Raw genomic sequence first — 23,691 nt, forward strand, 5'->3', positions numbered from 1 at the left:
CACTAGATGTCACCAGCCTTTACAAAGTGTTTTGAGTCTTCTGGAGGGAGATCTGACCGAACAAGAGCCATGGAACGATGATGTCCCATTAGACACCTGGCGCGCGAGTTCATGTTGGGTACCCTCGTTCCAATACGTTATAAAAGAGTATGCATTCGTCCACCTTGAATATTATTCATGTTCTGGTTAAAAAAGGCCCTAATGATTTATGCTATACAACGTTTGACATGTTTGAACGAACGGAAATATATTTTTTCCCCTCGTTCATGACGAGAAGTCCGGCTGGCTTACATCATGTGCTAACGAGACGGAGATTTTTGGACATAAATGATGAGCTTTTTTGAACAAAACTACATTCGTTATGGACCTGTGATACCTGGAAGTGACATCTGATGAAGAGAATCAAAGGTAATGGATTATTTACATAGTATTTTCGATTTTAGATCTCCCCAACATGACGTCTAGTCTGTATCGCAACGCGTATTTTTCTGGGCGCAGTGCTCAGATTATTGCAAAGTGTGATTTCCCAGTAAGGTTATTTTTAAATCTGGCAAGTTGATTGAGTTCAAGAGATGTAAATCTATAATTCTTTAAATGACAATATAATATTTTACCAATGTTTTCTAATTTTAATTATTTAATTTGTGACGCTGACTTGACTGCCGGTTATTGGAGGGAAACGATTTCCTCAACATCAATGCCATAGTAAAACGCTGTTTTTGGATATAAATATGAACTTGATAGAACTAAAAATGCATGCATTGTCTAACATAATGTCCTAGGAGTGTCATCTGATGGAGATTGTAAAAGGTTAGCTTATTCCCCCCCTGATTCTGGGAATCCTCCAACTGGGATTTTATTGAAAGTTTGCGGAATTTTGCAACCCTAGCTCCCACCCTTTGTCCTGAATTGTTCGTCTGTGCACCGTGAGGGATTCTGTGTGTCTGACTGAAAATGAGGTCATATTAATGTTTTCTCAATAATAGTAGGCCTGCACTGTACAGTCGTGGCCAAAAGTTTTGAATGACAAAAATATGAATCTTCAGCCTGCTGCCTCAGTTTGTATGATGGCAATTTGCATATACTCCAGAATGATATGAAGAGTGATCAGATGAATTGCAAAGACCCTCTTTGCCATGCAAATGAACTGAATCCCCAAAAAACATTTCCACTGCATTTTAGCCCTGCCACAAAAGGACCAGCTGACATCATGTCAGTGATTTTTTTCTCGTTAACACAGGTGTGAGTGTTGACGAGGACAAGGCTGGAGATCACCCTGTCATGCTGATTGAGTTCGAATAACAGACTGGAAGCTTCAAAAGGAAGGTGGTGCTTGGAATCATTGTTCTTCCTGTCAACCATGGTTACCTGCAAGGAAACACGTGCCATCATCATTGCTTTGCACAAAAGGGCTTCACAGGCAAGGATATTGCTGTCAGTAAGATTGCACCTAAATCAACCATTTTATCGGATCATCAAGAACTTCAAGGAGAGTGGTTCAATTGTTGTGAAGAAGGCTTCAGGGCACCCAAGAAAGTCCAGCAAGCGCCAGGACCGTCTCCTAAAGTTGATTCAGCTGCGGGATCGGGGCACCACCAGTACAGAGCTTGCTCAGGAATGGCAGTAGGCAGGTGTGAGTGTATCTGCGCACACAGTGAGGCAAAGACTTTTGGAGGATGCCCTGGTGTCAAGAAGGGCAGCAAAGAAGCCACTTCTCTCCAGGAAAAACATCAGGGACAGACTGATATTCTGCAAAAGGTACAGGGATTGGACTGCTGAGGACTGGGGTAAAGTCATTTTCTCTGAATCCCCTTTACGATTGTTTGGGGCATCCGGAACAAACCTTGTCCGGAGAAGACGAGGTGAGCGCTATTGGAGGGAAACGATTTCCTCAACATCAATGCCATAGTAAAATGCTGTTTTTGGATATAAATATGAACTTGATAGAACTAAAAATGCATGCATTGTCTAACATAATGTCCTAGGAGTGTCATCTGATGGAGATTGTAAAAGGTTAGTGCATCATTTTAGCTGGTTTTATGGTTTTGGTGACCCTGTCTTTGACTTGACAAAACATTACACACAACTCTTGTAAATGTACTGTCCTAACATACTCTAAATTTATGCTTTCGCCGTAAAACCTTTTTGAAATCGTAAAACATGGTTAGATTAAGGAGATGTTTATCTTTCAAATGGTGTAAAATAGTTGTATTTTTGAAAAATTTGAATTTTGACATTTATTTGGATTCAAATTTGCCGCTCTTGAAATGCACCTGCTGTTGATGGAGTGCACCACGGGTGGCACGCTAGCGTCCCACCTAGCCCCAAGAGGTTAAAATGATTGTTATGCTTTTTGTGAACGTTTATCGTGAGTAATTTAGTAAAATGTTAGCGAATTCCCCGGAAGTTTGCGGGGGGTATGCTAGTTCTGAACGTCACATGCTAATGTAAAAAGCTGGTTTTTGATATAAATATGAACTTGATTGAACAAAACATGCATGTATTGTATAACATAATGTCCTAGGGTTGTCATCTGATGAAGATCATCAAAGGTGAGTGCTGCATTTAGCTGTCTTCTGGGTTTTGGTGACATTATATGCTGGCTTGAAAAATGGGTGTCTGATTATTTCTGGCTTGGTACTCTGCTGACATAATCTAATGTTTTGCTTTCGTTGTAAAGCCTTTTTGAAATCGGACAGTGTGGTTAGATTAAAGAGAGTCTTGTCTTTAAATAGCTGTAAAATAGTCATATGTTTGAGAAATTGAAGTAATAGGATTTTTAAGGTTTTGAAAATCGCGCCACAGGCTGCAAGTGGCTGTTACGTAGCAAGCGTCCCACCTAGCCCATAGAGGTTAAAGTAGCTACAAATATTAATATGTATGGGAAAAACTTCAAATAAATACTTTGTACTGTATTGAAAACCATCTTGTGGCTTTTTCCAAATACCCCGGTATACTGCTCAAGCCAACACGCATTCACGTAGGTCAATGGAGTGGAGCTTGTAGTAACTTTTTAGTGTCTCCCTGTGTCCATAGGGACATGCTGCTGCAGCGGGATCAGAATGTGGCCAGTCTGAGCTGCTGCTGACATTGGAGATTCTGCTCTTCTCTGTGGGCTTCGGTGTCATTCAGGGTGTCCTTTTTCCCCTTTGGTCTTGTCCCAGTCATGGGATTGGTGTGTTGGCTTGGCTCAGTAGGGAGTTTGTGTGTATTTTTAGAGTGTGTAGGCCTACTTTTGTACGTGGGGGCACATGTTGCATATGTTGAGTAGCAGGAGAGAATCTGACACCTACCCAACATAATCAGGAGTCAGTGGAGAGGAGACCCGCTCTCTCTACAACACTATTGATTATCTAGCTGCCGTATATAGACATAAGAGTCCTGGCAGCCAATTGGCTCATCGCAATGCTTTATTTCCTCCTTGACAGCCACATGTGTCTGTAAGTGGAGAAGCTGGGGCCCGGCTCTGTGGTGGCCAATGACAGCTGTTTAGGTGAAGCTTTCTCTTTAACCACGTGCTGCAATGCTGTGCTGTATGGGGAAGGTTGGGAAGAATTTCAGATAGCACTTTACTAGCTTTAGGTTAACTCCTGTGCGTGCGTGCATGCATGCATACATACACCCACATACTCTAGTCTACACCGGTGCTGTGCCCCAGGCAGGCAGACCACAGGGCAATGGGCAACAGAGAAACGTTGAGTTGCAAGGATTCTAGCTAAAGAGAAAACGCCTCTTCAGGAACCATGTAAGTGTCTCTCTCTCTCTCTCAAATAGAAAGGCTCTCTTGCTCAGTGAAATGACAATAGGCCTAGTTTCAGTTTAATTTATTCTGGGTTGTAAATTCTGTATCAATTCAATGATATTTTGATTGAGCATTTTAAGCATAGTGCAGTGTTATCAAGTTCTGTTATTGGCCCGCACTCGGAGTAGAAGAGCTAATTTAAAGATCATATCTTATTGATTATGATTTCATTACTTTTATTCATTATGATTTTAAAAGGCAAAACTGAGCTTAGATTTTCACTCCTACTCTGAGAAACCTGATTTACAAGCATATCGCTACACCCACAATAACATCTGCTAAATACGTGTATGTGACCAATAAAACAAATCATTTCATTTTCTTAGCCTGGTAGTTGGGTCACAAACCACAACCAACAAAATTAGGAAAAACCTAACGTTGAGTAGAAGCACTTCGGAGAACTAGTTAGAGTACAACCATATGAATACGCAGCAAGCGCAATGCTCAACAGAATTTATTATACAACAATCACAATTCAGAATGTTATTCGAGAAGAAGCTTTTAGCCAATTAGCTCATTGGTCATCATCTAACACGTTGTGGGGACTGCACCGTATGAAAAGTTTAACTACAAATTAGCAAAACACTGCTGTAACACTGAACAGCCTACTTCCCACATGGTAAAAACAGAGCCTTCGAATCTATCAGCTCCTCTCGCAGACAATTGACTTGTTAATCACAGGCCAGTCCTAAGTACAAAGTTTGGGCTAAAAGTGTATTTGCAAGACGAGTATAATCATGTAATGTGCAATAACCTTTAGCACCTCCACAAGCAGCAGCGGTTTACTTCCTCAAAAACCTGCCATTTTAAGCCAATCAGTTTAATGGGAGCTGGTGAACTTAGTGGCACTCCAGTCTCTTTCTCACCTCATTTAACAGCTGATTTACATAACAAAAGGCACATCAAAATAGGTGGTTCAGGTAATTCATGACATGGCACAAGTGGTGGGAGCTGGCCTTTCCGATGACATCACGACTTCCTATCAGACCAACTCCTTGAATGCCCTATTCCTTGAAGTTTGCAGTTGTCTAAACACTAGTTTGTTTAAAATCAATTTTTTTCCCTTAGTGTGTATACTTCACTATTTATACTTGAGATGGCTTTTCAACAGTAAAAATTAAAAAGGTTGGATCTTTAAAGTCCTACTGTCTCCCTTTCACCTCAAATTTTTTGGGTAGCTTTTTACCCCTTTTTCGTGTTATCCAATTAGTAGTTATTCTTTTCCCATCGCTGCAACTCCCGTAGTACTCTGGAGAGGCGACGGTCAGGAACTATGCGTCCTCCGAAACACGACCCCCGCCAAGCCGCACTGCTTTTTGACACACTGCTTGCTTAGCCCGGAAGCCAGCCGCACCAATGTGTCGGCGGAAACGCCGTACAGCTGGCGACTGAAGGCCGCGTGCATGCTCGAGTGAGGTGGGACAAGGGCATCGGCCGTCCAAACCCTCCCCTAACCCGGGCGATACTGGGCCAATTGTGCGCCGGCCTCGTGTCGCCTACTCGTGGCCGGCTGCGACACAGCCTGGGATCGAACCCGGGTTTCAGAAATCCACATTCGAGAATTCTGTATTTCCTGCTTATTCCCCCCCTGATTCTGGGAATCCTCCAACTGGGATTTTATTGAAAGTTTGCGGAATTTTGCAACCCTAGCTCCCACCCTTTGTCCTGAATTGTTCGTCTGTGCACCGTGAGGGATTCTGTGTGTCTGACTGAAAATGAGGTCATATTAATGTTTTCTCAATAATAGTAGGCCTGCACTGTACAGTCGTGGCCAAAAGTTTTGAATGACAAAAATATGAATTTTCAGCCTGCTGCCTCAGTTTGTATGATGGCAATTTGCATATACTCCAGAATGATATGAAGAGTGATCAGATGAATTGCAAAGACCCTCTTTGCCATGCAAATGAACTGAATCCCCAAAAAACATTTCCACTGCATTTTAGCCCTGCCACAAAAGGACCAGCTGACGATCATGTCAGTGATTTTTTTCTCGTTAACACAGGTGTGAGTGTTGACGAGGACAAGGCTGGAGATCACCCTGTCATGCTGATTTGAGTTCGAATAACAGACTGGAAGCTTCAAAAGGAAGGTGGTGCTTGGAATCATTGTTCTTCCTGTCAACCATGGTTACCTGCAAGGAAACACGTGCCATCATCATTGCTTTGCACAAAAGGGCTTCACAGGCAAGGATATTGCTGTCAGTAAGATTGCACCTAAATCAACCATTTTATCGGATCATCAAGAACTTCAAGGAGAGTGGTTCAATTGTTGTGAAGAAGGCTTCAGGGCACCCAAGAAAGTCCAGCAAGCGCCAGGACCGTCTCCTAAAGTTGATTCAGCTGCGGGATCGGGGCACCACCAGTACAGAGCTTGCTCAGGAATGGCAGTAGGCAGGTGTGAGTGTATCTGCGCACACAGTGAGGCAAAGACTTTTGGAGGATGCCCTGGTGTCAAGAAGGGCAGCAAAGAAGCCACTTCTCTCCAGGAAAAACATCAGGGACAGACTGATATTCTGCAAAAGGTACAGGGATTGGACTGCTGAGGACTGGGGTAAAGTCATTTTCTCTGAATCCCCTTTACGATTGTTTGGGGCATCCGGAACAAACCTTGTCCGGAGAAGACGAGGTGAGCGCTATCATCAGTCCTGTGTCATGCCAACAGTAAAGCGTCCGGAGAAGACGAGGTGAGCGCTATCATCAGTCCTGTGTCATGCCAACAGTAAAGCATCCTGAGACCATTCATGTGTGGGGTTGCTTCTCAGCCAAGGGAGTGGGCTCACTCACACATTTCGCCTAAGAACACAGCCATGAATAAAGAATGCTACCAACACATCCTCCGAGAGCGACTTCTCCCAACCATCCAGGAACAGTTTGGTGACGAACAATGCCTTTTCCAGCATGATGGAGCACCTTGCCATAAGGCAAAAGTGATAACTAAGTGGCTCGGGGAACAAAACATTGATATTTTGGGTCCATGGCCAGGAAACTCCCCGGACCTTAATCCCATTGAGAACGTGTGGTCAATCCTCAAGAGGCGGGTGGACAAACAAAAACCCATAAATTCTGACAAACTCCAAGCATTGATTATGCAAGAATGGGCTGCCATCAGGCAGATCAGATGAGGTCTTGAAAAAGAAGGGTCAACACTGCAAATATTGACTCTTCGCATCAACGTCATGTCATTGTCAATAAAAGCCTTTGACACTTATGAAATGCTTGTAATTATACTTCAGTATTCCGTAGTAACTTCTGACAAATATGTAAAGACACTGAAGCAGCAAACTTTGTGAAAATTAATATTTGTCATTCTATTAACTTTTGGCCACAACTGTACAGATGCATTTTCTAGCAGACATTGCTGGAACGCGCTGTGGAAGTAGCCTAGTTTGTTGTCCATGTTTTGCTCAGACAAGAGACTTTTGTTTTATTGCACTTTTCCTTCTGTATCCAGCTCAGACCCCTCTCTCTGCTGGGATGTGCTGAAAAACATTCAATGGACCAGTTTTCCCTCTTGTCTATATAGCCCTAACTCTCTGCTTACTATTGGCCAGTGTCTAATCAATCATAACTTGAAAGTGGTGTCTCCTCAGCCTGCCTCGTATCCATCACCCATTTGTGATGGATATATGTGGATGTTATTGATTAACATGCTAGCTGAACATGTTTAATTGTACATTGAACGCAAATGTTGTAGGCTTGCTAGGCTACATCAGTTCTTTATCAGGGTTCTCAACAGATACAATTGTACAAGCATGCAGGATCACATGTCCAGTACTGACCCTTGAATGTAACCAAACATTTAGGAATTTAACTCCTTATCCAGCCACCCTGGCAGTGACAGTAGTCCATGAAGAAAAGGAGGGTGATTTGATACGATATGCACATTGGTGCTGAAAATACTTGTGCTGGGCTAAATAATAATACTGGAATAAAGCAATGAGGCCAGTAGTCTTATCATTGTGTACAAGAGGTGCAAGCATGTCCCTCAGTGACTGATGGTCTTGTGTTTTAGCTAGCCAAGTGGATGGTAAGCAGAGCAGGTTTCCCCTCCCCTCTGTCCCTTCGTCCCACCAGTCCCCTGGCTGGTCACTGTTCCACTGTTCCCAAAGCATCTTTTGTTCAGGCTTATCTGGTCTTCATGGCTGACATATCTCTTTGAAAACAAACTGGGCGCTTGTTTTTCCCCAGCCTGCGAATTAGAATGGGGGAAGGGCTTAATTTAATGTCCCAAATGGCATCCCTATTCTCTGTATAGTGCAGTACTTTAGACCAGTGCCATATGGGCCCTGGTCAAAAGTAGTGTACTAATAGAGAGTAGATAAGGTGCCATTTGGGATGCAACCTTAGAGTGAGCATGTTTCAATTTCAATGTTGGCTTAGTTTGAACTGAAGCTCATGCCTTCAGTTTATTTATACTGTATGAGCATTTGGACTGGATTCAATACTTTTGCTTTGTCTTTACAAAGCTACAGTATTTACTACAAGGCCAGGCTAAATGTAGGCTGCTGTGTTTTTAAGTCATCTATGACTGCTAATGAATATTACAAACTGTCATTTTGGTTTGATCTTTGACTTTTATGTTGAAGGGGGGAAATAATTTGATGCACTGCCACATCTTTGTTGTTTTAACCAACTGTGGTTGACTTTTGTTACAGATCAGTGATGGTGGGTTATTTTTAGAATTTGTCTCCATTAGATTCATATTGGATTGTCTTAGAACTGAGGCTGAAGGGAATTCAATACGAAGGTGGTTAAACCACAGAAATGCATTGTAAACCACGTAAAGGCATCTGGTTGTTTTTCCTTTGTCAGTTTTTGTTAGAAGAAAGTGCCAGGTTTGCATTACATAAGGGCATTTCCATCTAAAAGGAGCCATGAGCTCTAACATGAAGTTTATAGGAAGGAGCTTGTCAAATTAAAGCTTTTTCCCACCCTTTTTTTTAAGGTGGGTGTGGGGGTGTGTGTGGATGGATGGATGGATGGATGGATGGATGGATCACATACCAGATGGAAAAAGGGTCTTGAGACTTTCTGGTAGATGTCTAAAAGGTATTAGAAATGCATCAAAACACTATAATGTTGAAGTAAAGACCCCTTCCATCTGATATCAACACATATTTAGTTTTGGATAAATTATTTGCCTTCTGTAAGTTTAAGAAACATTGTCTTGTGCCTTGTAACTCCGTTACCAAAAACCTACATCTTTCGGATATTTTTACATTTCTCTCCCTCATGAGGGAGGATAATGAACGTTTACAGAAGTAACAATTAAAGGTAGACCTAACAATTAGTGTGATAATTTATGTTTATGAATTATTAGGTGAATCTGTTACCAAGTGTTATGGAATTACTGAAAAATCTAACGGAATTACTGCAATTGAATTGGCTACAATAGGAAATCATAGCAGTCAGAAACCAGAGTTGGGTCACCTGCTACTGTCCTCCCTTCCACTGGCATTGTGTGAGCACTGTAGAGAAAAGTACAGCACAGTGAACATTACAGTGAAGTAAAGACTTTGAGTACTGTAGAGTACAGTAATGTACTTTACTGAATATCTACTGTTCTTTACACAAATCAAATGTTATTTGTCACTTGTGCTGAATAGGGGCGGCATTGGAAAAAGAGCATTGGACTAATAACCGAAAGGTTGCAAGTTCGAATCCCTGAGCTGACAAGTTACAAATCTGTCGTTCTGTCCCTGAACAAGGCAGTTAACCCACTGTTCCTAGGCCGTCATTGAAAATAAAAATTACTTCTTAACTGACTTGCCTAGTTAAATAAAGATAAAATAAATACAACAGCTGTAGACCTTGCAGTGAAATGCTTACTTACAAGCCCTTAACCAACAATGTGATGTCCAAACATAGACATCTATGATTGATTCTGATTTGGTCTGGTCAGGACCAACCAAATGTAGTCCTGTTTGGGGTGGAACTCATTACAAAAATAGGCAGTGTTTAGAATAATAACCAAACATACAGAAGGCTATTGCATATTTCTACCTATTCAGGATACCATGACGAGAATGATATACATATCCATAATGATGAATCTCTGTGTAGTACGGATGTAATTCTGTTACTAGATGTAAATTCACTTTACCTACTGTAGTTCAATAACATATGTATTTTTTTCCTAACTCAGGGTGTCATGTCCTAGCTGATACCCCATTTTTTCTGCAAATATCTTTGAATTTTAATGTGGAGTAGATGTTTAAAGCTGCAATATGTAACTTTTTGGGTGACCCAGACCAAATTAACATAGAAATTTGAGTTAGATCTTTAAATCTCATTGAAAGTCTAAGAAGTGGTAGATCTGTTCTGTGCTTTATTTCTATGCTTCCTGTTAAGTGTAGTTTATGCTTTTTTTCTTTTACCGGCTTCAAACAGATAAATACTATCTTTGGCTATTGAAAATATATTTCACACCAGTTTAGATGGTACAATGATTATCTACATTCTCTATGCTTGTTTTAGGCAAACTATTAGAATTTTTGCAACCAGAAAATGGCGGCGCGATTTCAGCATAGTGCACCTTTTTAACAGAGTTTTTGGAAAACGTGGTCGCATAAGTAAACTTGAGGGAGATTTGACATTAATTCTGTTACCAAACTTTGCATCTGCACAGTTCTTCCAGTAAATGTTCTTGAAATTTTCTTTGTAAATTGTTCAAAGTACTACTGACTCTGTGTAATTATGTTACTGTGGAATTGCCCGTAAGCCATTCATTCAGTAGAACAACTTTGTGGGAATTGATTTATTTATTTTTGTATTTTGCTAGTATATTTACTTGTTGCAACTGGTCTGTCAGGCTGCGTTCTATCATGAAGTGTTTGCTTCTGAATCGGCCCTGGGCTCATTGACTAAGGCAGTTCTTCAGATCATTGTTCGTAGGAGGCCAGGGTTATTCACTTATGATTGTTGGATAGTTTAATTGTCGTTATGTCGGCATAACACAGCCATGTTCCTTCCTAGGCAAGGTCGTCTGAAACTGAACTGTGTAATAAACTGTACATCTTGTACCTGTTTCCCTACAGTGTGTTGGTGTGTTGGGTGGGACCCTGAGCTGTAAGCTCATCAGATTGTGGCCTGCAGACGACCAGGGGGTTGTGGGAGAAGACAGGAGAGAATCGTCCGTCACTACACCAGTCTCACTGGACTGGAGGGAATGCCTGAGAGATGTGAATCTATGAGTTACTGCAGCGCTACTGCCGCCTCTCACAGGGAACCTAGGAAACCACCACCACCCAACCTGCTGCAGTCAGCCTGGAGGTAAGCCTCACCCCCCCCCCCCCCCCACTCACAAATCACCACTCTACTTACCTACTGCGCAGTTAAAGGGACAGCTCACCCAAATGACATACCTGGCTCCTTATATTTAAAGTAGTTTATGGACAGGTAAGGCTACAATTCATGCTTTGTTTGTAGGGCTGCACGATTAATCGAATTCATTGTGATATTGACATGAGATTTTTCTTCTTTGACACTGTTAATAGAGAACTAGATCTACAGTACCTCCAATGAGATGCGCTAGACTCCATTCACTCTCTACATGCACAGAGGATGCTGACCAATCACAAGCGTCCCCGCTTAGAGCGTGCACTTAGATGCTGGTGAGGAGAGAGAGGCCTTTACCAAAGACAGACAGTACAGTCAAAGATATTTATAACTGACCCAAGAGTTCATCTGTGGCGTTTACAGTGGGAGCAAATGAAGCATAGTGGGCAGAACAAGCATGTAGGTGGGCCAAGCACAAGCTAGCGATATCCTATTGGCGCATTGTAGCATGTATTTTTATATTTCTGTTAGGGAATGCCTCTCCTCTGAAGTGTGCGTGTGCACAAACTCAATTAGGCTTTGCACTCCTTTAACAAATAATAATAACTTTGACAAAATCTCAAGTCTATAAAACGTAGTGCACTGTGTTTGTAACAGATTCTAGTTTTGGGAACAGAAAAAATGGTTGGTCAGATGTTTCACAGATGATAAAATGTACAGAATGACGGCCCAGTTTCACCTAGTTCCATCCTCTCCCACTACCTGCGACTGGACTTCCTCTCACTACCATATTTGGTGGTGAGAAAACCTTCTAAACGGATGCTTCAGCTTTATTGATTTTATTTCACCTTTATTTAACCAGGTAGGCAAGTTGAGAACAAGTTCTCATTTACAACTGCGACCTGGCCAAGATAAAGCAAAGCAGTTCAACACATATAACAACACAGAGTTACACATGGAGTAAAACAAACATACAGTAGAAAAATAAGTCTACATACAATGTGAGCAAATGAGGTGAGAAGGCAATAAATAGGCCATGGTGGCGAAGTAAATACAATATAGCAATTACAACACTGGAATTGTAGATTTGACAGTAGATGAGTGCAAAGTAGAAATACTGGGGTGCAAAGGACCTAAATAAATACAGTAGGGGAAGAGGTAGTTGTTTGGGCTATTTATAGATCTGTGAGCTGCTCTATAGCCCCGTGTCTGGATTTTCGCTTCTGTCTGGTACAGTATTAGATTTTAAAAATCTGTCTTTACCTCAGTGTGTCGTCGAAAACATGAGTGCTAACGAGAACTTCGATATGGTGCCAAAGGAGGGCGCATCTTCAGTGGTATGACAGTATTTCTGCTACAGGCACACCGATGTCAACCAAATGCAAGTGTTGTGCAAAAAGTGCCTCGGTTGTGGTGACAACGAGGCAATACGACAAATGTATTCAATAATTTAAAGTATAACCATCCCCTACTTTACCCCGATTGCATGGTTAAAACAAGTGTCCAATAGCAGCAAAGCCCATCAGCCACAACTAGCCACCTGCGTTAAACAGGCATTGATTGCCAATTCATTTTGAAGTGTTAACTCCCTACGAAAAAACATCCCGTAGACGCATAGAAATCACTGAGCCTATCACATAGCCAAAGACATGTTTCCTATTGACAGCCAGCGAAGACGGCTTCAAGAAGATGATAAACAAGCTGGACAGGAGATGCAAGATTCCTTCTCGCACATGTTTCTCCCAAGTCACCACTATAACAAAATTAAGGGAGAAGTTGAAACATGTCGCGTCAAATGACTGGACAAGACTCATGTTTATGGCACATTGACTTTTATCATCTCAATTATAATAATGATTGAGCTTATTTGTACATAATTATACAATCATAAGCTTCCTATTCCATCTGCAGCCTATGGGTGCCTGAATAAATAATTATCTTAGGTTATTTCAGAATTCATATTGTTAAAATAGGAATTAAGAATTCATGTTATTCATCAATTAATAATGTCTGTGCTTATAGCACACTATACTTTGATCATGTTAAATATATTTGCTAATTTTTTGTGGTGTACCCCCAAACAACATGTTTGGGGATGTAGGTGTGTAATCTTATCTGTAGCCAATAACAATGTTGGAAAGGATTTGTTTCATTTGGCTTTGTATTAATTTAGCACAGAATGTATTAATTCATCTGATCATGTCAGAAGGGATGATCTCTACCTTGACACTTGTTTTATCCATGTCTGATGGAATTACCATGTTGTCACCCAAGTTTTTAGAAAACCTCAATTCACAATTACAATATCTGGCCCAAAAAATAGAAATTAGATATTTTGTCCAAATCGTACAGCTTTATTTGTTTGGGGTTTGTTTACCTTGCCAGAAAAGTATATTGTGTTTACCTCGTATGTAAATGACGACCCATTTCTTTGACACAGCCCCGTGCTGTGCTTCAGGCAGCCTCAGCCCAAGAGTAGTATTTGAACCCAGGTCTGAAGCCCACTAGCTCCCTGCCTCGCCTCAGGAAGAACATGATGTGATGTTACACCATAATTGCAGCAGGCAGAGCCTCAGACTCTGATTGCTCGAGTTTGTCCCAAATTGACCCTATTCCGTATATAGTGCACTACTTTTGACAAGGTCCCATAGGTCTCTGGTCAAAAGTAGTGCACTACATAGGGAGAAGGGTGCCATTTGGGACACAGACCCTCATGTGACTTCATACTTTTGAAGTTGGATCAGTTCCCTGGCAGCACCCCATGCTGAAGAAGTCATGGACTTTTGAAAGAGGGAAGGAGAGAGAGCGAAAAAAGGTTGTTAAATTGAAGCTGCTCTCTATCGCTGAGTTCATCCATGAGCTCACCCCATCAGAGCCCATGACTCACCCCCCAGTCTACCCAGGGCCAGCTCTGTTGTGCTTTTCACTTCAGACCGCTTGTTTTCTTTTTACCTAACGCTAAGTTAGACTTTTCCCTCAAATTGCCATTAGCGCTGATGTGTTTTAGGCACAGTCTAAGGCATTGAGAAATGTCAGAGTAGAGTTTGTGTAGGGGGTGTCCCCCAAATGGCACCTAGTCCCTATATAGTGCATTCATTTTGACAAGACCCCTATATAGGGAATAGGGTGCCATTTGAGACGCAGCCTCTGTGTAGGGTCTGAGTGCTGCTGGGAAGGGGTAGTGTAGGGTCTGAGTGCTGCTGGGAAGGGGTAGTGTAGGGTCTGAGTGCTGCTGGGAAGGGGTAGTGTAGGGTCTGAGTGCTGCTGGGAAGGGGTAGTGTAGGGTCTGAGTGCTGCTGGGAAGGGGTAGTGTAGGGTCTGAGTGCTGCTGGGAAGGGGAAGTGTCTCTTCTGGCCAGGTTGTGTAATAATAAGCAACAGTAAAACTTGGCGAGCAAGACCAGGGGCCTGTTTAGGAGGGTGCAACTACAACATTACAAAACATTCACATGGAAATATATTGTGTAGAACAACACATAATTCTGTCATCTAGAATAGGGAGTCATTTCAGCATCTCTATTCTTTACATTTCTTTCTGCAAGGTTTCTGAATGTTTCACCTCACTGAATAATACACTCCTGAGTTGGCTCCTCTCCAGGCATACACCCCTTGTTTGCCATGACAATGAATGATAAGGAGTTGGCATGACAATGGCACAGACTGTTGGGACATGGTGAATTAGTCTGGTTTATCTGGGTTAATGAGGAACACAATCTTTGCCCTGGCTTGAAAGCTGAGCCTCCTGCCTGCTTAAGTGCTGCCAAGGCAGTGTTGTCATTGAAACCAGGAAGTGAAAGTTGGAGTATTTTGCCAGTAGTGCAAGTCTTAGTGTAGTTGTTGCCATGGAGATATTATATGAGCCATGTTGACGTTGGTGGCACTCTTAACTTGTGTGTGTGTGTGTGTGTGTGTGTGTGTGTGTGTGTGTATACACACACACACACAACGTGATACTGACCTGACACATGAATTCCTTCTGTCGGTTTCCATAGAGCAGTGAGAACACTGGGACTGGTGGGAGAGAAGAAAGGAGAGGAGAGTGACGGGGGGGCTACTGCAGGCCTTTCAAGGACACACAACAACAGGCTGCAATTTTTCTTTCCTTGACACACTACTTTACACACTCACCAGCTAGCCAATGAGTAGATGAAGCCAACCCCACCCCTAGAAAGCAGTGTGCATCCCATACCTTTTGGGCCCTGGTCGAGATTAGTGCACTATATAGGGAATAGGGTGCCATTTTGAGAAGCAGCCAGTGCCTTTGTTGTCACCTTGTTGCCCTCTAACACCTCCCCCACCCCTGCATGCCATCCCTGAATTGGTCACGTGAGGTGCACCACCTCCCCTCCCTTCTGTCCCCCATTATCAGAGTTCCAGGGCTGCAGTGAAGAATGCCTTATATGCACTTGTGCCTGTAAGGCTGTGAGGGCTAGGGCCTGTCTGCTGTCTGTCCTGTCCCACTGGGGCTGCTTGAAGTCCTGTCCTGTGTGTCTGTGACAGAGAGCGAGAGAGAGAGACTTGCTTTGGCAATGTTTCCCATGCCAATAAAGCTCTTGAATTTAGTGTGTGTGTTAGGGGTGTATCAGGGGCTAGGTCAGCTGAGAGGGCCTGTTTAAGGGCCCAGCTGTGTCTTGACTTGAAGGCTCTGCACCCATTGTGTCAGAGCAGAGGGAGGATGGGCTGGGGGAACAGCAGTCCTTGTGTTGAGGTTTAGTGTGACACACCGCTCCATGACCAAGACACTTAATGAGTCCCAAATGGCACCCTATTCCCTATTTAGTGCACTACTTCTGACCAGAGCCCTATGTAGGGAATATGGTGCCATTTGGGACTAAAACTGTCTGCAGTGTGAACAGTAGGGTCACCTGGTTCTGAGCCATCCATTCCAAGGCATGAAGCTCTGCTCCTTCTCCCCGTCATATCATTAGGATGAAATATCTCTCATAGATAAGCTTAGGAAACAGGCTGCATTAGGAAGGAAGAATCCACCCAAAACCACCCATTACTATAATTTAGTGTTACATAACACCATGTGAGAACAATGTTTTTTTCTTGACATTTTTTTCATTTTGTCATAATGTTGGTAGCAACATGAAAATCATTGTGGAAATCTGTTGTAGCTCAAGTAGACTACAACACCCACAATGCTCTCTACCAAAGTTAATATCAGCATGTGAAGTACAGTTGAAGTTTACATGCACCTTAGCCAAATACATTTAAACTCAGTTTTTCACAATTGCTGACATTTAATCCTAGTAAAAATGCCCTGTCTTCGTTCAGTTTGGATCACCACTTTATTTTGAGAATGTGAAATGTCAGAATAATAGTAGTGATTTATTTCAGCTTTTATTTCTTTCATCACATTCCCAATGGGTCAGAAGTTTACATACACTCTAAGTATTTGGTAGCGTTGCCTTGCAATTGTTTAAAAACATTTTCCAACCAGGCAGATGCGCCACAAAAGTCAGAAATGGCACTAAAATAAATCACTTACCTTTTTGAAGATCTTCTTCTGTTGGCATTCCAAAAGGTCCCAGCTACATCAAATGGTCGTTTTGTACGATAAAGTCCTTCTTTATATCCCCAAAAACTCAGTTTAGCTGGCGCGCTTCATGCAATAATCCACCGGTTTCCCTCCTTCAAAATGCATACCAAACATTACCAATAAACTTCTCCAAACAAGTCAAACAATGTTTATAATCAAACCGCAGGTGGTACCCTAATAAACTATAAGACGGAGAATCGTTATTGTCATTACCGGAGATAAACAGCAAAGTACGCACATTCACCAGAACACGTAATAAACACTACAGCCAAAATGGGAGCCACTTAGAAAAACTACAAATTCTAGCTAATTTTTCCAAAAACGAGCCTGAAACTCTTTCTAAAGACTGCAGTTCCTAGAGCTTCCACTAGATGTCAATCTGGGAGCTTTTCCCTAAATATTAAAAATGACAGCCATAGGAATCAATGGTGGGCTGAATTATTTCTTTTTTTTCTGGATGGTTTGTCCTTGGGTTTTTGCCTACCATATCAGTTCTGTTATACTCAGACATTTTAAGTTTTAGAAACTATAGTGTTTTCTATCCAAATCTACCAATTATATGCATATCCTAGCTTCTGGGCCTGAGTAACAGGCAGTTTACTTTGAGCATGATTGTCATCCAGATGTCAAAATACTGCCCCCTAACCCAAAGAGGCTAAGCCATTTTGCCACAACTTGGGAAGTATGCTTGGGGTCATTGTCCATTTGGAAGACCCATTTGCGACCAAGCTTTAACTTCCTGACTGATGTCTTGAGATGTTGCTTCAGTATATCCACATAATTTTCCTACCTCATGATGCCATCTATTTTGTGAAGTGCACCAGTCCCTCCTGCAGCAAAGTACCCCCACAACATAATGCTGCCACCCCCGTACTTCACGGTTGGGATGGTGTTCTCCGGCTTGCAAACCTCCCCCTTATTCCTCCAAACATAACGATGGTCATTATGGCCAAACAGTTCTATTTGTGTTTCATCAGACCAGAGGATATTTCTCCAAAAAGTACGATCTTTGTCCCCATGTGCAGTTGCAAAGCATAGTCTGGCTTTTTAGTGCGGTTTTGGAGCAGTGGCTTCTTCCTTGCTGAGCGGCCTTTTAGGTTATGTCGATATAGGACTCGTTTTACTGTGGATATAGATACTTTTGTACCTGTATACTCCAGCATCTTCACAAGGTCCTTTGCTGTTGTTCTGGGATTGATTTGCACTTTCGCACCAAAGTACGTTCATCTCTAGGAGACAGAACGCGTCTCCTTCCTGACTGGTATGATGGCTGCGTGGTCTTATGGTGTTTATAATTGCGTACTATTGTTTGTACAGATGAACGTGGTACCTTCAGGCGTTTGGAAATTGCTCCCAAGGATGAACCAGACTTGTGAAGGTCTACAATTTTTCTTTTGAGGTCTTGGCTGATTTCTTTTGATTTTCCAATGATGTCAAGCAAAGAGGCACTGAGTTTGAAGGTAGGCCTTGAAATGCATCCACAGGTACACCTCCAATTGACTCAAATGATGTCAATTAGCCTATCAGAAGCTTCTAAAGCCATGACATAATTTTCTGGAATTCTCCAAGCTGTTTAAAGGCACAGTCAACTTAGTGTATGTAAACTTCTGACCCACTGGTCTTGTGATACAGTGAATTATAAGTGAAATAATCTGTCTGTAAACAATTGTTGGAAAAATTACTTGTCATGCACAAAGTCGATGTCCTAACCGACTTGCCAAAACTATAATTTGTTAACAAGAAATTTGTGGAGTGGTTGAAAAACAAGTTTTTATGTCTCCAACGAATGTAAACTTCTGACTTAAACTGTAGCTAGTTAGCTGTAAAATCGCCTTAACAAACCGCACTATCAATTTAGGAGTCTACAATCTCACCATGTTCAACCTGCAGATCGATGTACCACACAGTGGAGTCTGACATTTGCAATGGCACCATGCAATGCACCCTGGACTGAGGAGGCAGGCAGACAGACAGGAGAAATGTGTTAGACCCTCTGTTCAATTACAAACTTCTCTTAGGAATATCGCAAAAATATCATCAAGGACTCATTCAAGAGGAAGACATTCTCCCATGTTAGAACATCGGCCGGTATTGAAATCTGACATGGTGAAAACGTCTATCATACATCTAAAAGTTTTATTCCTATTAACTCCCAGTGTAGTGAGAGCATTGCTTTATCACAGTGCTATGTCATACCGGAAGGATTTCTGCCTGCTTGAACTCCAATAACTCAGATACACAGGAAATTGATAGAACATCACTCAGAGACGCACAAAAACAATATAACATTTTTAAATGGTTGAGTCTTTACTTTAATAACCTCTAATGCAAACTTGACGCCATCTTACGCCAATCTAAAGTAGGCTGGCTAGCTACAGTAGTCTTCAAGGCAAGCCCAGCTCTTTTCCACTGTTAGTGTTTCCCTAAGGGAGGTTTTGCTAGGGGGTTTGTTAGGCACAGGCACGGCAAACGTTCTCCTGGCCTCGTCTCCTCTCCTTCTGCATCTCCGTGCCAAGAGCAAAATGTTCAGAATGTGTCAGATACAAATATAATCACTAGAGCTGACTTAAATATCTATTCTGCCTTCTATGAATATTCTCTGACATTGCATCCTCCTGAACAGCCCCCTGGTCAGACGGTCACATCACATGCACCACAATAACTTATTAATTTCCTTCTGTTCCAGGGTTGCAGCCATGCATCTCAAGCAACATCCCAAACTGCAGAAGAAAGAGCTCCACCTGGAGTCCAATCAAGACAGCCAGAGAGGCCTTCATGTGATCCAGCAGGGGGTCCTGTCACAGAGGACAGTGTGGGGGGTCCGCCCGGAAGTGGCCCTGGTTGGTCCGATAAGCAACGGGCTAGGCCAGGGTACGGCCTGCTACCCCCTCAGTGTCATATCCACCAACACCCTGCAGTGCTGCAGTAATGACAACAGTGGCTCCAACCAGCTCAACAACAGTAATAATAACCACGGCAACAGTGGCAGTGGGCTGCAGACCTCGAGGCTGAGTGAGTCTGAGGGAGATGTATTCCACAGTAGTGCCACCTGGGCCCAGAGTAAAACCTCCAAGACCACCTCCTGCAACACCCCCTCCTCCCTGCTACTCTCCACCTCCTCCTGCACCACCTCTTCTACAGGCTCAGTGGGCTCTGAGAACCAGGAGGCCTCCTTCAGTATCTCTTATGAAGGGGAGGACAGAGAGGGACCGCTGGAAATCTGGGCTGTCATCAAGCCCGGCAACACCAAGGAGAAGATCGCCATCTTTGCCTCGCCCCAGTGCCGTGGCAGCCTGGTGAATGGTGGTGATGGAGAGCCTGTCAGAGAGGCCGGTGAGGACTTGGTGAGCAGCAGCCCGGTGAGGACCGTGTCTGTGAAGATGAAGAGCTGCTGGGAGGACGAGGGTGGCTCTGTGGCCAAGCGCAGGAGGAGGTCAGGGTCTCAGGGGCACCACCAGGACCGAGACGGACAGTCATCCAGAGATCTGGAGACACTGAGCCCCACTGAGAACAGCCCTGTAGAGGTGACCCTCTGCCTCAGAGAGAGCCCCAGAGTGCCTGAGTGTGGGGAGGTGGTTGTACGGGTGGGTGGGGAGCAGGTGTGTAGGGTAGAGGGTGAGGAGGTGAGTGAGACTGGGACTGACAAGGCTCTCTCTGTGGTGGAGTTGGTGGCCTTCTTGGAGCAGAGAGCCAGCGACAAGCAGGTGGACTCTAAGCCTGTGTCTCTGCGGAGCTCCACAAGCATTACCTTATCCAGGGGGCTGTCCCTGGAGCCTCAGCAGCCCAGAGCCCCAGACCCGAACCCCCAGGGGACAGATGAGGAGGCAGAGTTTGTAAAGGTGTCAGACATGGTGGCCAAGCTGGAGTCAGAGTGCCTGAAGCACCAGAGTGTTAGAAGGGAAGGGTCCAGATCTGGGGGAGAGCTCTCACGCAACAGCCTCACGCGCAACAACAGCCTCACGCGCAACAACAGCCTCTCGCGCAACAACAGCCTCTCGCGCAACAACAGCCTCTCGCGCAACAATAGCCTCTCGCGCAACAACAGCCTGCGGAGGAGGGTGGGCCGGGTACTACTGGCAGGAGCAGATGCCTTCTCCATCTCAGCCCAGCCACCTCCACCTCAGTCTCCCACCGGGCCCCACCATGGACTAGAGACGACGACCAGGGTGCCGCACCGCCACGCTAGTCCCTCTACTGGCTATCCCTCTGCTAGCACCAGCCACACGGAGAAACTAGCTCCCAGCAGCTGCTGTGAAGCTGCCCAGTTGGCTTCCAGCACCTCTGATTCAGCCTCTCCGTCTCGCAGCGTGGACTCTGGGTGTGGTGCCTCTGTCGTCAGAGAGCCAGAGGAGAGCTGTGAGGCCCAGGACCTGGGGCAGCAGAAGAACAGGGCTGTGGAGTCTGGGCAGAACCTGCACTTCCAGCTCCTGTCAGAGCAGGCCAGGGCCAGCAGTACAGAGAGCAGTAGTAAACTACAGTATGAGGAGCCCCTCCCAGGCATGCTGTTCTTCTCACACCCTCTGCCCTCACAGGTGGTGCTTGAACACACACTCCCACACACAGACAATACTCCCAGCCACACCCCCCAGGACATGGAATCCAGCCCTAAACCCACCAGAGACTCAGCAGAACCCTCCAAGATTCAGCCCCGTGACCCTTCTATCACTTCTCTCCTCCCTGAACCCATATCACACAGTGAGAACTGGGCCAAAGAGGAGGAAGAGGCAGTGAGTGAGGGAGAGGGGAGTGATGTTAGTCGGTGTGAGACCGTGCCTTTCCCCCTGCGCCGCCTGGTGTCTCACGAGTTCCTGGAGATGCGCTTTAAGATCCAGCTGCTCCTGGAACCCCAGCAGTACATGTCCTTCCTGCCTCACCACATCATCATCAAGATCTTCTGCCTGCTGCCCACAGACAGCCTGGCCGCACTCAAGTGCACCTGCCACTATTTCAAGTTCATCATCGAGAGCTACGGCGTGCGCCCCGCGGACTCCCGCTGGGTGTGCGACCCCCGCTACAAAGACGATCCCTGCAAGCAGTGTAAAAAGCGGTACGGGCGCGGAGACGTGTCCCTCTGCCGCTGGCACCACAAGCCCTACTGCCAGGCGCTGCCCTACGGCCCCGGGTACTGGATGTGTTGCCACGGCTCCCACAAAGACACGCCCGGCTGCAATGTCGGTCTCCATGACAACCGCTGGGTGCCCGCCTTCCATAGTATAAACATGCCAATCTATAAGAAACCCCGGGAGGTCTCTGAGGAGAACTGACTTGACTTCTGTGTGCTTTATTTTGTCTGAGGGCTGATGTCTGTCTGTCGCCATATGTGCATGTGCATTTATTTGTGGGGAGTCTGAGGGAAACCCATGTTGCTGATACTGATGAGGAATCGCTGGATCTCTTCCTTTTCCCCTGACCTCTGACCCCTGATCTCTAACCCCTCAGGTCCTCTGAGATTGTGAGCACTTTAACCGTGGTCAGAATTCTCAACCCTCAAACGATTCTGTCAGGGTATTCTATTTACTTGCTTCAATGTTTTGGGTTGAAGCATAAACTCTGGTTCTGATAAGTGTGTTGAAGAGAAGAGCTTTAATTAATCTTGATGCTTAATGTGTCCTTCCTTACCGTAACTTGTTCCTTATGCATCACCGACCGTTACATTGGAATAGATACTTTAGTCAAGGTAAAGCCTATCAACGTTATGCAGTGTATCCAACCCACAAGTGATTTACTCAGTGTGTGTATTATGTTGTCTAAGTGAATACATACATGGCTGCAGGTCCTCGGTTTATGCTAAATGTGAATCAACCCTATTCCATATCCCGGTTGCTTCCCAAATGGCACTCTATTCCCTATATAAGGCACCCACAGGGCTCTGGTCAAAGGTAGTGCACTATATAGGGAATAGGGCGCCATTTGAGTAACGGAATCTATATCCCCACTCCACTGTATCAGGCTCCGGGTCAGAGAGGCTTTGTTGTCGGTTTTGGATCTGATTGAAACTAGTTTGTTCTGTGCCCGGTTGTGTTTACATTGTACATAGTCCTACAGAGTCCTATATCAAAAACAGGGAGAATGAGTGACAAGCAGCACGAGTATCTATGACTTGACTTGAATGCATTTATTAGCTTCAGTTTGGTAAAAAGAAAAAGGCTATTTACCCTGTCATGTGTATATTGCTGAATTTATTATTGGCTGTTTTGTTTTTTTGCAGCGGGTCCCAGATGTATAACCCAGTCTGTAACCCATATGCTTATTAGCCGCTCAGTTTTTTTCTCTACCATTTATTTTTATGTTTATGTGTGTTGGAAATAGCACACTATTCCCTATATAATGCACTACTTTTGACTAGGGCCCATAAGGCTCTGGTCAAAAGTTGTGCGTTATTATATAGGGAAAAGAGTGCCATTTGGGACGAGTTTGTTATTAATATCCCTCTTTTTATATTGCTATAACTTCTTGAAGGGAAACATGGGAAATGTCACCTCAGTGTCTCTGTTCTTTACAATGACTTTAACTGGACATGATCTAAAAGAAAAAGATTCAGGCTTGATGACAAATGGGAAAAATAATGGTCTCTCAAAGTAGTTTGCTCCCAGATTTTATTTTTTTTACTTTGTTGTATATTCCTGCTGTATTCTCTGTAAATGCATTTTACTTCCAATAAAGCGCATTCATTCGGAGGTTTTAACTGTCATACCCTACCTTTTCATTGTCTCTTTTAAACTGAAAGGAAGTGTAACTGTTACAACATAAAATGTATTTTTCTTTACTGAATATATGGAGGGACTCCAGCCTTACGTCACTCCTTTCCATTTATCACATCTTGAGGTCATTCAGTAACATTCAATTGTCAACGTTGTGTTCTTCACAACTTAAGGTCTGTACTGTAGAGCTGGTTGATATGCTTGCCTTTCACTGGGGCGAGGGGAATTGGTTAGGGTCCAGGTGTGTTGGAAAAGAGCACAACACAATTATGAAAGCTAAATCTATGCCTTGCTGTGAAAATTAATTTCTGGAAGTTGATATTTAGTCATGTCAAACAGTTGAGGGAGATTTACTGCTTGTCAATTT

At 43.8% G+C, this 23,691-nt stretch overlaps 1 protein-coding gene across 3 annotated transcripts in view; it reads left to right on the forward strand.

The window, feature by feature from the left end:
• LOC106611243 (F-box only protein 34) overlaps window positions 1–23,314 on the forward strand; it is a 34,628-nt gene extending 11,314 nt beyond the window's left edge. For 2 of the 3 annotated variants that reach the window (XM_014211241.3, XM_014211243.3), the window contains exons 2-3: window positions 10,839–11,073; window positions 19,310–23,314. In XM_014211241.3, the coding sequence (XP_014066716.3) occupies window positions 10,970–11,073; window positions 19,310–21,887 (2,682 nt within the window). In that variant the 5' untranslated portion in view covers window positions 10,839–10,969 and the 3' untranslated portion in view covers window positions 21,888–23,314. Of the gene's footprint in view, window positions 1–3,447; window positions 3,746–10,838; window positions 11,074–19,309 lie in introns of those variants that run through there. The other variant, XM_014211242.3, reaches the window with a different exon arrangement.
• Window positions 23,315–23,691: the final 377 nt, after the last annotated feature.

This window comes from Salmo salar, chromosome 09 (assembly GCF_965601325.2).
Source record: "Salmo salar chromosome 09, fSalSal1, whole genome shotgun sequence".
Classification (NCBI taxonomy): domain Eukaryota; kingdom Metazoa; phylum Chordata; class Actinopteri; order Salmoniformes; family Salmonidae; genus Salmo; species Salmo salar.